The sequence below is a fragment of the Gymnoscopelus microlampas genome, assembly GCF_963454915.1.
Source record: "Gymnoscopelus microlampas genome assembly, chromosome: 15".
Classification (NCBI taxonomy): domain Eukaryota; kingdom Metazoa; phylum Chordata; class Actinopteri; order Myctophiformes; family Myctophidae; genus Gymnoscopelus; species Gymnoscopelus microlampas.
The window spans coordinates 43,999,242-44,013,960 of NC_139952.1; the positions used below are offsets into that span (position 1 = coordinate 43,999,242).

The following is a 14,719-nucleotide window of genomic DNA, read 5'->3' on the forward strand; positions in this document are numbered from 1 at the left end:
TGAGATGAACACACTCACTAGATCCTGCATTACTTCCCTTTCTATCTTGTTTCTTCTTATCAAATATATTGCCATTTTTGCTTCCCCCAATAAGAAATGCAGCAATTGCCACTTAGTCGCATTGTTTCTCCTGTAACCAGCTCCAAATATAAAAACAACCATTCCTCTTCAAAAAAATAAAACAAACTCTCTGACACACCAAATAAGGCATTAATCCTTCCACATTCCAAACAACTATGAGAAATAGTCTTCCACAGAGGGGCCACTCATTTGAAACAGTTGAATTGAATTTTTGACACAGTGGCATTAACAGCCACCGCCCCATGGACAATCCTCCACTGCAAACCAGGGAGAGAGAGACATAGAGAGAGAGAGAGAGAGAGAGAGAGAGAGAGAGAGAGAGAGAGAGAGAGAGAGAGAGAGAGAGAGAGAGAGAGAGAGAGAGAGAGAGAGAGAGAGAGAGAGGGGAAAGACTGATCACATCCAGCGGGTTTGAGGAGGGGTCCATAGCCCCCCCCCTAGCAGGTCAAAGGCCACAGAGGGGACGAAGGGGTCACAATAAAAGCCCTCTGTGTGCAGGTGTGATTCCACCACTGTAAATCCTCAGCCTCTCTTCTTATAGCCTGCCCTGCACAGACAGTGTTATAAAGTAACTAAGTATATTTACTTAAGTACTGTAATTCAGTACACCTTTCAGGATTTTTTTTACTTTACTGAAGTATTTCCCATTTTCAATACTTTTACTTCTACTCCTCTACATCGCAGAGGCAAATATTGTACTTTTACTCCACTACAATTATTTGACAGCTAGCTACTAGTTAGGCCTACTTTGCAGATTTAGATTACTATTACAAAACATACAGTAACCACTTCAGCCCTATATATATTTCGGCCATTTGAAAATAGCAGATCTACAAGCTCACAATGCGTTGCGATGCGACGCATTGTGAGCTTGTAGATCTGCTATTTTCAAAGGATTTTTATGAATTTTATACATTTGAAAACTTGCAAAACGGGACATTCTGCGCAAAGAGCACTTTAACTTCTGATACTTAAAGTACATTTTGATACCAACACTTTTGTACTTTTACTCAAGAAAATTCTGAATCCCAAACGTTTTACTTGTAACAGCGTATTTCTTCATGGCAGTATTGCAGAAGGCTACTTTTACTTAAGTAAAAAGATTTGAGTACTTTTTCCACCACTGACACAGAGAGAGAGAGAGAGAGAGAGAGAGACAGACAGAGAGAATGGCAACTTGGTGGAGCAGCAGCTGGTACAGAGGCCCCAGATAGTCGGTCTATCTGTATACGGGCCCCGTCCCGCTCATAAAGGTGCCACGCCATTCATCAGCTGTGAGCATGTACAACTCCCTGCGTTTGCTTTTACAGGCTACACATGTCAAGTGGTGCGTGGATAATAAGCACCACATGGGCCGCCGCCGTTCAACGCACACTTTTCCAAACCGCTCCCTGGGGGTCACCGCCCGGTCGCGGCCGGCCCTACCGGGACGGGGTTCAGGGTGATTTTTTACAAGAACCCTGCGTGGAGTGCTTTAATAACTTAGGCCCTATATCCTATTATTTTGCCATGACAAATAGCCGATCCACAAAGCTCACAGCTTGAGCTTGTGCATCTGCTATTTTTCAAAACGTTTTTTTTTTTTTTTTTGCCTATAGCGATGTGCCCAAAATAATGGTGCCAGGGTTAATGTGGTGAAATCAGTGGTTTCCAAACGGTGTGCCAAGGCACACTGGTGTGTGTGTGTGTGTGTGTGTGTGTGTGTGTGTGTGTGTGTGTGTGTGTGTGTGTGTGTGTGTGTGTGTGTGTGTGTGCCATGAGACAAGACCAGCTGTGACTTAGTTAGGATTTAGTGACAACCACACGTTATTGTTGCAATATATTAAATATACAACTATATAAAATGTATTGTTATCAATTATTGTTTTCATATACTATATCAGTGCTTTGTGTGAACTCATTTCCCCAACATAAACAAATCATATACCCTAAAAACATTCATTTGGTAATTGGTATTAGTAAATGAAAATAAAGGTCTAGAGCAGGGGTCTTCAACGTTTTCAGGCCAAGGACCCTCTAGCTTAGAGAGAGATGAAGCAGGGACCCCCTATACTCTATATTGTATAAAATTGTGTTTCAGATAAACTTTTGCTGCTCTTTTTTCCCTCTACACCTTTAACTCTTTGCCAAAAATAGCCGATCTACAAGCTCACAACGCCAACGAGACGTTGTGAGCTTGTAGATCGGCTATTTTTGGCTAAAGTTCTCCTCAGAAAAGGGATGCTATAGGGTTCAAGTGGTTAATGTAAAAAAGAAAAGAAAAATCATATCACACAAAGATTTGGCGGACCCCCTGTAGTAACTCTGAGGACCCCCTATTTTGCAAGGATTTGAATACAGGTGTGCATTGACATTTGGACCTTTGGTGTGCCTTGGGCACAGAAAGTTTCAAAACTGTCTGTCTTACAGGGATAGTTAACCCCCAAAATGACTTTTTTCCTATCGATTAGTCACCCCATGGAGACTTGAATTCATGGATAATGTTTTGTTTTTGTCTCATTCCTAAGCCAATAATTTGATGACCGGCAGCGGTTCCGGTGTGTCTCCTACTGGAACCGCTGCCTACCGGTCCGCTGGTCATCAAATGAATGGCTTAGGCCAATGCGACAGAAACCAAAACAAATAGCCATGAATTCAAGTCTCCATGGGGTGTGACTAATAGATAGAAAAAAATATTTTTTTGGGGTGAACTATCCCTTTAAACTATTTCAACATGGTGTTGGGCATGTCATCATGTTCAAAAATAGCTCGGATAATAGATAACATATATTCTTGCTGTGTGACACCATCATACAAGGAACAAAAAAAAACTAGGTCTTAAGTGGTTAGTGAATTCACCCCACTGTGTCCTCTTCACATTTTCAACATAGGATTTGGGGGGAAATGGCGTTTTTCATGTCTTTTGCTTTTCTATTTTTTTTTCTGAGCCTCTTTGTGAGGGCCATGCTAGACCGATCAAAATTTACAGTTTTCAAACCCGGTGCAGCCGGCAGTCAGGCTGCATGGATTATTAAACCAGATGCCTTTACTCGGCCCATAAAAATATCATCATTCATGGGGAGAAATAATGAAACATTTACTGCCCCTCGCAGATACTTCCTTATTATACTTTCATGACAGAAACTTAATTAAAAAAAAAAACCTTTGTGGTCAATTCAACTGTAGCAAATGATCTCAGGCTGGCAGAGCAATTTTGAAATGGGCACATCAGAGGCCACACACACACGCACACGCGCACACACACACACACAACACACACACACACACACACACACACACACACACACACACACACACACACACACACACACACACACACACACACACACACACACACACACACACACACACACACACACACACACACACACACAGAGAGACAGAGAGAGAGAGTGAGGCCTCAGTATGCACATCTGTGAGCCAGAGATAGAGCAGTTATCTGTCAAAAATGTCATTAACAACCAATACTGTAGATTTATAATACAGTCCCTCAGCCGAGCTGAGCAGGCCGACCCAATTAATGCCATAGAGAGACTGCAGGTGATCTGCACACGCACACGCACACGCACACGCACACGCACACACACACAGCTAAGGAAGAAGAATAAAACAGCAGGCCTGTGAATGAATTGTGGGAAGAGTGTGAATTAATTGTGTTCTCCTCGGGTGATGAGCGCTTATGAGGTTGTCAGCCTGCCTCGCTGCCATAGAGACGCGGCTGGAAGTTTTCACGTCAACGCGGTGGGTGTATCATGTCCATTAATGGAAGAGGGAAGGCATTAATGTGTACCACACAGTTTTAGTGGAGAGGAGAGGAGAGGAGAGGAGAGGAGAGTGGGCTCACAGATGCTCCAACAACTCCAGCCTCGCTTTCTACCTCGCCGCTGCCACCTACAGGCCAACTGGAAGGAGTACACACACACACACACACACACACACACACAGTCGGTGGTGGAAAAAGTACACACATTGTTTTTTACTATACCAGGGGTCTTCAACGTTTTCAGGCCAAGGACCCCTTGGCTGAGAGCGAGATAAAGCAGGGACCCCCATTAAATATTGTACAAAATGTTGAATTTTTTCATAGATTTCATAGGCAGCTTCATAGATTTGTTTCACAGCACTATCACATTGGATTCATGTTAATCTGTTTTTCCAGATATTTAATAACCATGCACTTAAACAATACTTAGTAAACCTGACCTTTCACTCTGTACTTAGTCTGCTCTTTCCCCCCCCCCATACCAAACCACTTTGCCGAAAATAGCAGATCTACAAGCGCACAACGCCTCGCGCTTGTAGATCTGCTATTGTTGGCTAAAGTTCTCCTCAGAACAGGGATGCTTGGGTGAAGTGGTTAATGTAAAAATCACACAAAGATTTTGCGGACCCCCTGTAGTAACTCCAAGGACCCCCTAGGGGTCCCGGACCCCCTGTTGAAGACCTCTGTACTATACTATAAGTATCAATACTGCGATGTAGTGGTCAGCACCGAATCAAGACAGAGAGCAGAAGGTTTGGTATTAGTAAATGAATGAGGTCCATGACCAATTAAATCTGTTTTTCAAAAGGAAAAATATTTTAATGTATTTAAGTAAAATACAAATGACTATATAACAGAAAGCAATGCTTTGATCTGAAACACAAATATATTTGTCTGACTTTGTAAAAGCTTGCGATTGGATGTAAAACAGAAGAGTGTCAAACACTTTACTTCTGCTATACTGATGAAGACAACATTAAGCGTAAATATATAATGTATGCATATCATTTAAAATAACGTGTAAATAAATTACACCGCTAACATGGAGGAGAAAAAGAAAACTTTTAAATAAGTAACATTTTTACACGTCAATTACTCAAATAATTAAGTAATTATTCAAGTAATTGGGTAATTATTCAAGAATAAATCTGAGAATGAACAAAAACTAGACTAGCACACTTATACTGGCGGTAAAACTCTTTAATCCATTGAGACTGGGAACGCATCTGTCATTTTCAGATTTATTTGGCTATTCAAAAATAGCAGATATACATGCTCATAGAGCCATGAGTTTGTAGATCTGCTATTTTGGAAAAATCGTGAACATTTTTGCATATCAGCCGTCACATTTCTCAACAAATGTCTTAATTTTTCTGAAAAACTATCGTTGTTATATCAGTGGTGCTCAAACCTTTTATTGTCAAGGACCCCCAAAATGATATGTTTTTGGCCGCCGATCTCCATCAAAATATGTTGTTCCAGGGACCACCGGGCCCCGGAAGCAAAGATTTGAGTTAAAAATGTTGTTTTAAAAAAAGATATGTTTTCAACACAAATGTTAAAGATTTTTCAAAAATAGCAGATCTACAAGCTCGTAGCGCAACAAACTTGTAGATCTGCTATTTTTGAATAGCAAAAGTATAAAACATTGAGGTTTATAGCTAAAATCAAAAATGACACAGATGCGTTCCGGGTTAGGCTGCAGTAGTAATGAATGCTGAGTCCTCTGGTCCGATGAACGTTGCAGGAGAGACCAAGACTCTCCTGAAGACAGAATGAGGTCTTGGAAAGCGGACTTCAGACCAACACTGGTCTCAGGTCCTGCAGCCCCACAACTGCAGGACTGCTTGAAAATGTTCAAAACCTTTCAAAAATAGCAAAAACAGCCGATCTACTAACTCACAACGAGCTTGTAGATCAGCTATTTTCTGAAATAGGGCTTAAGTGGTTAAAGGGATAGTTCACCCCCAAATTACTTTTTTGCTATTGATTAGTCACCCCATGGAGACTTGAATTCATGGATATGTTTTTGTTTTTGTTTTTGTCGCATTCCTAAGCCAGTTATTTGATGACCGGCAGCGGTTCCGGTAGTCTCCTACCGGAACCGCTGGTCATCAAATTATTGTCTTAGGAATGCGAATTAAAAAAAAAAAAAATCCATTAATTCAAGTCTCCATGGGGTGAGTAATCGAAAAAAAGTAATGTTTTGGGTGAACTATCCCTTTAAAGAGGCACCTTGCCGATCATGTGGATGACATGATGGATGAAGTGTAATTATGACGTTAATGACGGGGTCCGTGGTTGCATGGTGTGGGGGGGAGGGGGGGTCCAGCAGAAGCCCCCCATGCAGCGGTGGTCAGAGGTTCTTGCAGCAGGTCCTTTGCTCCGGCTGAGGCTCGCTGGCAGGTCCCACGGGGCTGGACAGGGTCACGGCGCTGATGGAGCCGCGGGTCACCTCCCTGCTGGCCACCTTCTTATGGATGGCTGTGGAACACGGAGACACAAAGCAAAACATTAAGTCAACATGGCATATCTTTTGAAATGAGGGTCCGCAGGCTAATAAGTGTCAATCTGGGGGGTCCTTGACGTGAAAAAGTTTGAGAACCACTGGTCTAGATAGAAGATACAAGAAAACGTTTTGGTTGAGTGAGCGTGTGTACCTGTGAGCACGTCGTGGAACGCAGATTCAACGTTGGTAGAATCCAGCGCCGAGGTCTCCATGTACATGATGCCTTTATCCTCTGGATAGGGAGGGAAAGACTATGAAGTCAGCGTCGACTAAAACCTAATGAATACTGTATGTATACATATACTATATATATAATATACATATGTATAATGTAGACTCTGTGGTGCGACTGTCACTTACAAACAAGATCAGTTCTTGGCTGCAAGTGGCACAGTCGCAGTGGTGGAAAAATACAGTTTTATACAGCTTATACATTCATTAATGTATCTATAGATGATCAAAGAAGCTTGAAATCTCAATCCTACGTATGAATTATTTTTCATTATGATGTGTTCCCTCTGTGACGCTGTGACCGAGATATGAGATTTAATTTCCTGAAGTGTAGCGGTTCTGGATATATACAAGGTTTCAGGTTTTCTCATTATAGATGACAGCAAACCAACTGTGTACGTCACTCCTGGATACCAGCACACAAACAGTATGAGGAACTACATAGTGATACTGTAACACCACCCGTTTGTTTACATTTTCATCTGAACTGGACCTGGTTGTTATTATATACACACAAAGCTTGACCCACATCCCCCCAGTATCTGTGCATAATCTTTTAACATTACCACTTAATCACACTTAAGCTGTGTGATCATAGATACAGTATATGTTTGTGTATGTTCATTTCCTCCTAATGACAGAACTGTATGTACAGTACAGTGCAACCTACAGTCTGTTCCTGTACGGTCTCGCCTACAGTACCTCTGTATCAGTCATGACTCACACAGCTTCCGGTCATGTAATCAAATGTATATATATTCTGTGAGAGTGTCTTAATAAGCTTTAGAAGTGTGTATACTAAGGTGTGACGCTGTCTTGCTGTCATCGTGTTTGTCGAGCTCGCTGCCAGCGTACAGACGAGTTAGAGTAATTCAACTGAATGAAGTCACCACCTTTAACCACATGAACCCTAGTCCCTATTCTGGGTATGTCATAATAAGAGAACATTCGCAGCGTGTTGTGAGCTTTAGATTGGCTATTTCGAGTGACGAGATTTGGTGTAGAGGGGAAAAAAAGGAGGGGACCAAGGGCCCTATTTTTGCTGGTGCCTTACCCATTATCCCTAAACTTCTACACTGACCTTTTGTGAGCTTGTAGATTGGCCATTTGAAAATGTTTTTAAAAATAGTATTTTTGTATGAGCTCTTGTTTTATTGGATCTTGTTTATTTGATGCATTTATTTGTTTTAGCTCTTGCTCATTTTGATTTTCCTATTTGTCTCATCTGTTTAAGAAAGTAGGTAGCTGATATATTGCACTTTTACCTTAGCGCTAGGTATGCTCTTAGTTGCTTGTTTTAGAAGAGAATGCACTTAAGACTTCTGGTGATTAGTAGTGTTCTTGCATACCTATGTTGAATACACTTATTGTAAGTCGCTTTGGATAAAAGCGTCTGCTAAATGACTGTAATGTAATGTAGTAAAAAATGTCAAAGAGGTTTAGGGATAATGTGTAAGACACTGGCGAAAATAGGGCCCCAAGTATAGACACCCTTGGGGACCCCGGGGCTACGAAGCACACGGTGAGATTCTAGGATCACAACAGACAATTCTAAATCACAACAGGCCTTTTCAGGATGTTTCTATTACAAAATAACAACGGTGAATAGAAACCTGCGAATTGCCTGGCCTCGTCGCCCGGCACCGTCCGGACGTTGTCCAGGTCGCTCTTGTTGCCCACCAGCATGACCACGATGTGGGGGTCGGCGTGGTCGTAGAGCTCCTTGAGCCAGCGCTCGGCGCTCTCGTAGGTCAGGTGCTTGGAGATGTCGTAGACCAAGAGAGCCCCCACCGCACCTCTGTAATACCTGGAGACGCAAAGCAATGACGTAATGAGGTTGTGTATCGATGGAGAACAGGTACACAGGTGCATTAATTAGTGTGGGTTGTCTTTGTTTGGTTCTTACTAGAAACCAAACAAAGACAAGAAACTGGGCAACAAAAAACCAAGAGAGAAACTATAAAGGTTCACTGGTAATGTTCCTTGTGCTGTATTATTTAACCAGGGGAACAGAAATTGGACATTCTTTGTTTGTATCTGCATAGGATCTCTCCCTTTCCTGTGCAACGTAATGGCAAGGAACATGACCATTGGATTTTGTTAAAAAGTGCCATTACACAGTGTTTACACTCTCTCTGTGTGTGTGTGTGTGTGTGTGTGTGTGTGTGTGTGTGTGTGTGTGTGTGTGTGTGTGTGTGTGTGTGTGTGTGTGTGTGTGTGTGTGTGTGTGTGTGTGTGTGTGTGTGTGTGTGTGTGTGTGTATATACCCTTGTTGTTAGACAGGCAGAGGAATTGCCAGCACTCACGGAAAGGTCAAGTACTTTGTTTAATACGTACACAAACAAACAACATATGCGTTTTAGCACAAAAGCTGAAGGCTTTGTTTTCCGAAGCGCGTATGGTGTTTGTTTGCTGCCCGTGTCTAATGAAGAAAATACCTCAAGGACACTTTCCAATGAGCGCTTCCTTTGAATGTCAAAGAATCTTCCTAGACCGCGTACCCAGAGAGAAGCTATTAAAATAAGTTGGAGTCGTGTTAACAGTCTAATTCTATACCCTCGTCCCTCACTCTTAAACACTAAATTAAGAAAAGATACCCTCTAACGATTATAAAGAGATTATGAAAATCTACTAAAGGACATTTCCCTGTTTTCACTACTACGGACTAAGCGGCTAAGGGCTATTGGCGTAGGGTTAGGGTCTAAAAACCTGAAGTATTGTGGTTAGAGTTGGGGATAAAGAAATGAATGTATTCAATGGAAGGTTCTGTAATCGTCTCTTTGGTGGAAACCTCATTTGTCCAAAAATGTTACTTGCCATGTCAGTTTTCAAATTAAGAACTGCCAAAAGTAGCAGATCTACAAGCTTGTAGATCTGATACTTTTGATACTTTTGTGTGACGCTATAGTATGATCAAGTAGGGAATTAAATGGATAGTTCACCCAAAAAAAACATTTTTTTCTATCGATTAGTCACCCCATGGAGACTTGAATTCATTGATAGTGTTTTAGTTTTTGTCTCATTCCTAAGCCAATGATTTGATGACCACCAGCGGTTCCGGTAGAAGACACATAGGAGACTCTTTGTGTTTCCTACCGGAACCGCTGCCTGATCATCAAATTTTTGGCTTAGGAATGAGACAAAAACTAAAAATAAATCCATGAATTCAAGTCTCCATGGGGTGACTAATCCATAGAAAAAAAAGTCACTTTGGGGGTGAAGTATCGCTTTAAATTTACGAAGAAAAAACACAAAAAAGTTAAAATATGGAGATAACCGACAGCTCTGACCGACAGCAACGAATACAAAGTGTGCGTGTGCGTGTGCGTGTGCGTGTGTGTGTGTGTGCGCGCGTGCGTGTGTGTGCGTGTGTGTCTACTCACGCTGAGGTGATGGCTCTGTAGCGCTCCAGGCCGGCGGTGTCCCAGATCTGAGCCTTAATGGTGATGGTGTCCAGCTGGACGGTGCGCGTGCTGAACTCCACGCCGATGGTGGTGCGGCTGTCGTGGTTGAACTCGTTCTTGGTGTAGCGAGAGAGGAGGTTGCTCTTCCCCACGCCCGACTCCCCGATCAGAACCACTGGGAAGGAAGGAAAGGGGGGGGGGGGGGACAGCAGCGCGAGGCGTTGAGAGCTTGTAGATCGGCTATTTTTGGCTAATGTTCCCCTCAGAAAAGGAATTCTATAGGGTTGTGGTTAATGTAAAAAAAACTAAATCTTATCACACAAAGATTTGGCGGACCCCCTATAGTAGCTCTGAGGACCCCCTAGGGGTCCCGGAACCCCTGTTGAAGACCCCTGGTGTAAAGAATCAGCAATCTGTCCCGTCAACCTGGCACTTGGTAGTGTGCCATCCTTTGGCCCTCACAAGACACCAGATGTGGTGACATCACCATCATCAAAGAGAGAGTGGCACACGTCCCTGTCTACCCTGTATGGTTGTCATGTCACTCATAGGACAGCTGTCTCTGCATGACGGGCTACATAAAGAATGTTGCGCTGCATTGGCTTCGACTTTCTTCCGCTCTACAATGACGCAATGAAGCATCAATCACAAGTCACAAGTTTTTGTTTCGCCCTAGTTTACACTGCACTGCTCTGTCCACGTACAAGCCCTGTTCCTTTCTGTAAAAGGAAGAAAAACTAATACTGTGCTGCTATTTAAAAGGTAGGGTAGGCGATTTTCTTTGGTTAAAATAAGTGTTAAATAGCTCTATATTCTGATAGTACTCGTTGCTATAGAGAGCTTGTTCAGTAACAGGAGTCTCCATGTCTTTTTGTTTTAACCAAACATCATCACTTTTCTTTCCTTCTTTATTATCCCACAATTTTTGTAACCCATTTTTTCACCCAGTGCCAATGTCTAAGGGCTGTAATCCTGGGCGCTACTCTCCCTCTGCCAGCGGGAGTTTCCCCAGTTGGACGTAGCACGTGGAAGGAACACGTTATTCCAACCAGTTCCTTTCCCCTCCATCAGGTGCACTGGCTGACAAGGGGGAGGCAGTATAGACACCAGGATTACTGCATGTTTTTTGTGAGGGTACCTACCAGGCCTGGAATTTCGTCATTTTAGGGGCAAGGCCACTTGGCCTTTGGTGTTGTCCATTTTTTGAGGGCACAAAGGCCAAATGCCAGGGCAGGAAGGCCATCAAATAAAACAAGATTTTAGTCCATCAAAATAATTAATTGAATTTCAATAATTTAAAATTGAATATGTAGACTAACTGCAATGAAATAAAATAAAAAATACCGTATTTACAATCTGATCCATGCTCAGGCCTGCACCAATCAAAGTCAATAGATTGGTTTAAAGATGGGGAGTCAGGGGAGTTAAGAATTCAGAAACTCAACATAAGACACTGGACATTAAGAGACACTGGTGTCTACATATTGACAAGGAGTCAGCTGGGGCATTAAGGCCACTGTGGCCATGCCCATTTTTTGAGGGGCACAAGGCCAAACTAAGGGGCAACGACGGCCATGGCCTTCGTGGCCTGCCCTCCTTGAAATTCCTGCCCTGGTACCTACCCTAGGGCCTAGGCTAGGGGACACGGGGAGAACATGCAAACTCCACACAGAAAGGCCCTTTCGCCAACCACACTACAAACAATATCAGTTACTGTACCTTTTCAATCTACCCTTTTCATCTACACAGTGTGTGACTCATAAGCAACACTTCAACAGAGACGTGGCAGCAATGTTGCTGGTCATGCATGGTTGCTGCTGGTGTGTGAATGAATGCAGCATAAGCATTAGGAATGTATGGAATGAGAGGGCATAGAGTAGACTACATAGGTACTGTATTCATATAGGAAAGCGCACTGTCTGAAAATCAGGCTACAGCACAGCACCCCCCCCCCCCCACACACACACACATACACGATATACAGTAACAGTATACACACACACACACACACCCACATTGGGTCAAAGCTCAAACAGGCACGCTGCCAGAGAGAGAGAGAGAGAGAGAGAGAGAGAGAGAGAGAGAGAGAGAGAGAGAGAGAGAGAGAGAGAGAGAGAGAACAGTCACTTCCTCCTTTCCTTCCCAGTCTCTCCTTTAGTTTCTGCTTTCATGAAAATAATAAATAAGTGTCAACCAGCAGCAGAGCCACTCTTTAGCATTAGCTGCCCTTTGCACCCAGTACACCTGTCTGTCTGTCTGTCCTGTGCTCTTCCCTAGCCCTGAAACATGACTGTAATATATCATGACAGTCATGGATTAACTTCAACCTGGTGTTTGCACATTCTCCATTTACGGCCGATCCATCTACAGAATCGTTCGGATTTCTAATATAAAGTACTTACCCCATGGTCACGGATGTTATAATTATGTACGGCCCCTCAGAAGTACCCGTACCTTCCGTATTGTTCAATAAAAAGCATTTTAATCCGGTCGGTGGCCATTTTCTCCGTATTCTGACCATAACGCTTTCAACTACGCGACCCTGTCGGTTGGGAGGTGTATTGCACTCTGATACATTATTATGACTATGGAAAATGGCCACCAATCGGATTAAAAGTATTTTATATTGATCAATACGGAAGGTACGGGTACATCTGAGCACCCGTACATCATTTTAACATCCATGGCCATGGGGTAAGCACTTTATATTTGAAATCCGAACGTTTGTGTAGATGTACGGACCAAAAGGGGAGAATGTGCAAACACCAGGTTTAAGTTCATCCACGACTGTCGCGACAGACGACCGTCGTGTGATCCATGGCTATAGAGCGCACCCAGTGCACCTGTCTGTCCTGTCTGTGCCCTCCATCCCATCACAGACGCGCCGACGACCACCCCGGCAGCCTTGATTTAATAATACACTAAAGTTGCGCGCGAGTGCGGCGCGCCAAATATATAAGCGATTTACAAGTAGATCGGCTATTTTAAAGTCGACTCACCTTTGAAGACGAAGTTGTAGGCCTCGTCAGACCCCATGATGATGGCTTTTTTTTTTAGGCTACTGGTTCACCAATCTGACCAATGTGCCTCTCCTCTAGTCCCTCACAACATCCACATTAGATCTTCACAACATCCACATTAGATCCCAACAACGACACAGAGAGAAAAAACAAAAAAAGTGACCAACTGGGACCCTCTTCTCTCTTCTCCTCTCCAGGGCTGGACGGACGGAATGAGGTAAAAGAAGGTGAAAAATGAGACAGAGGAACAGGTTCTTTTGATCCGTGTATAATAGGGGTGGTGTGTGTGTGTGTGTGTGTGTGTGTGTCTGTGTGTAATAGTCAGTGACACGTACGGGGCAGACGAGATGACACTCCTCCTGTCGCCTGGCTGCCGATCCCTCATCAGCTGACCAGGTAAGGGGTGTGGTCTACAGGTAAGGGGTGTGGTGGGAGGAGAGAGAGAGAGAGAGGACAGGTGGAACAGGTAGAACCAGTGTCATAAGTTAACCAGGCCACAACCCCTCCTATCCCTCAGTAAAAGTATCGATACAGCGCAATGTAGATATACTCCGATACAAATAAAAGTCTGGATTAAAAAAAAATAATACTTGAGTAAAATTATAAAAGTATAGGTATCAAAATTATACTTAAAGTACCAAAAGTAAAAGTACTAAAATGTTTGAAAATAGCAGATCTACAAGCTCACAACGTGTCGCATGACTCGCATCGCCACACGTTGTGAGCTTGTAGATGTGCTATTTTCAAATAGCCTATGTATAAAATAGGGCTAAAGTGGTTAATGTATGTTTTATAATATAATAATTACATCTGCAAAGTAACTAGTAACTAAAGTTCTCAAATAATTGTATGGCGTAAATGTATAATATTTGCCTCTGAGATGTAGTGGAGTAGAAGTAAAAGTACTGAAAATTGGAAATACTCCACTAAAGTAAAAAAAAATACCTTAGAATTGTACTTAAGTATAGTAGTACTTGAGTAAATGCACTTAGTTACTTTCCACCACTGGGCGTAGAACCACTGTCATAACAAGACTACACAACCCCTCCCTCCTCCATCACCTCCAGGGCTCTCGTTTCACCCCCCCCCCCCCCCCCCTCTCTCTGTCCACTTGTTTCGCCTGTTGTTGTAGTCTCACCTAACAGGCGGATCCAGGAACTAGAGTATAACTACACCCAAAGCAGCATATCCATTACCTGAGGTGCACGTGGGTGGAACATCCTCCCTCCCCGATTCAATTCACTCACTTAGCGGCAGCATTCCAAGCTGCTATGAATAGGCCTACTACAATGCATACACTGCTGCCTGCAGGCCAATAGTAAACAGAAAAAAAGTTTTCCAGGCTGATCCTATCAGAAGAGAGAACTCAGACAGGATAAACAATTGAAATTGGAGGCGATGACACAAAGAAATGAACAGACAACATTGGAACATGAACACTATAACAGTGAAGCTGTTAAATCTGGGTACTCTCCCCGGATTGGCTGAAATCGGCAACCCACCTGAACATGTATTTTCTGTTCATTAAAGAGCTGGAGAGACAGGGAGACTCCCGTTACTGATCAAACACTATAGCAATTATTACTATCAGAATATAGAGATTTACATTATTTACAAAAAAAACCATTTTGTTTTAACCACAAGATATCACTTACCCTAACCTTAACATACTCCGCAAGACATATGATGGTTAAAATAATGTTTTGTTTAT

The 14,719-nt window shown here is 42.9% G+C and overlaps 1 protein-coding gene across 2 annotated transcripts; it reads right to left on the reverse strand.

Annotated features, from left to right (window-relative positions):
• Positions 1 to 4,637: 4,637 nt before the first annotated feature.
• Positions 4,638 to 13,334, reverse strand: LOC311061055 (ras-related protein Rab-25-like). Of its 2 annotated transcripts, XR_014602351.1 has the most exons (6): positions 12,988 to 13,334; positions 9,968 to 10,163; positions 8,198 to 8,391; positions 6,505 to 6,585; positions 5,117 to 6,328; positions 4,638 to 5,070 (listed from the first exon to the last, which is right to left on the reverse strand). XR_014602351.1 is itself a non-coding variant. In XM_084079548.1 (5 exons), the coding sequence occupies exons 1-5, from the start codon at positions 13,022 to 13,024 to the stop codon at positions 6,201 to 6,203; spliced, it is 636 nt and encodes a 211-aa protein (XP_083935674.1). In that variant the 5' UTR covers positions 13,025 to 13,334; the 3' UTR covers positions 4,638 to 6,200. The 2 variants fall into 2 exon arrangements, 1 of the variants encoding a protein (XP_083935674.1); XM_084079548.1 differs by having other exon boundaries at positions 4,638 to 6,328.
• Between the last annotated feature and the right edge of the window lie 1,385 nt (positions 13,335 to 14,719).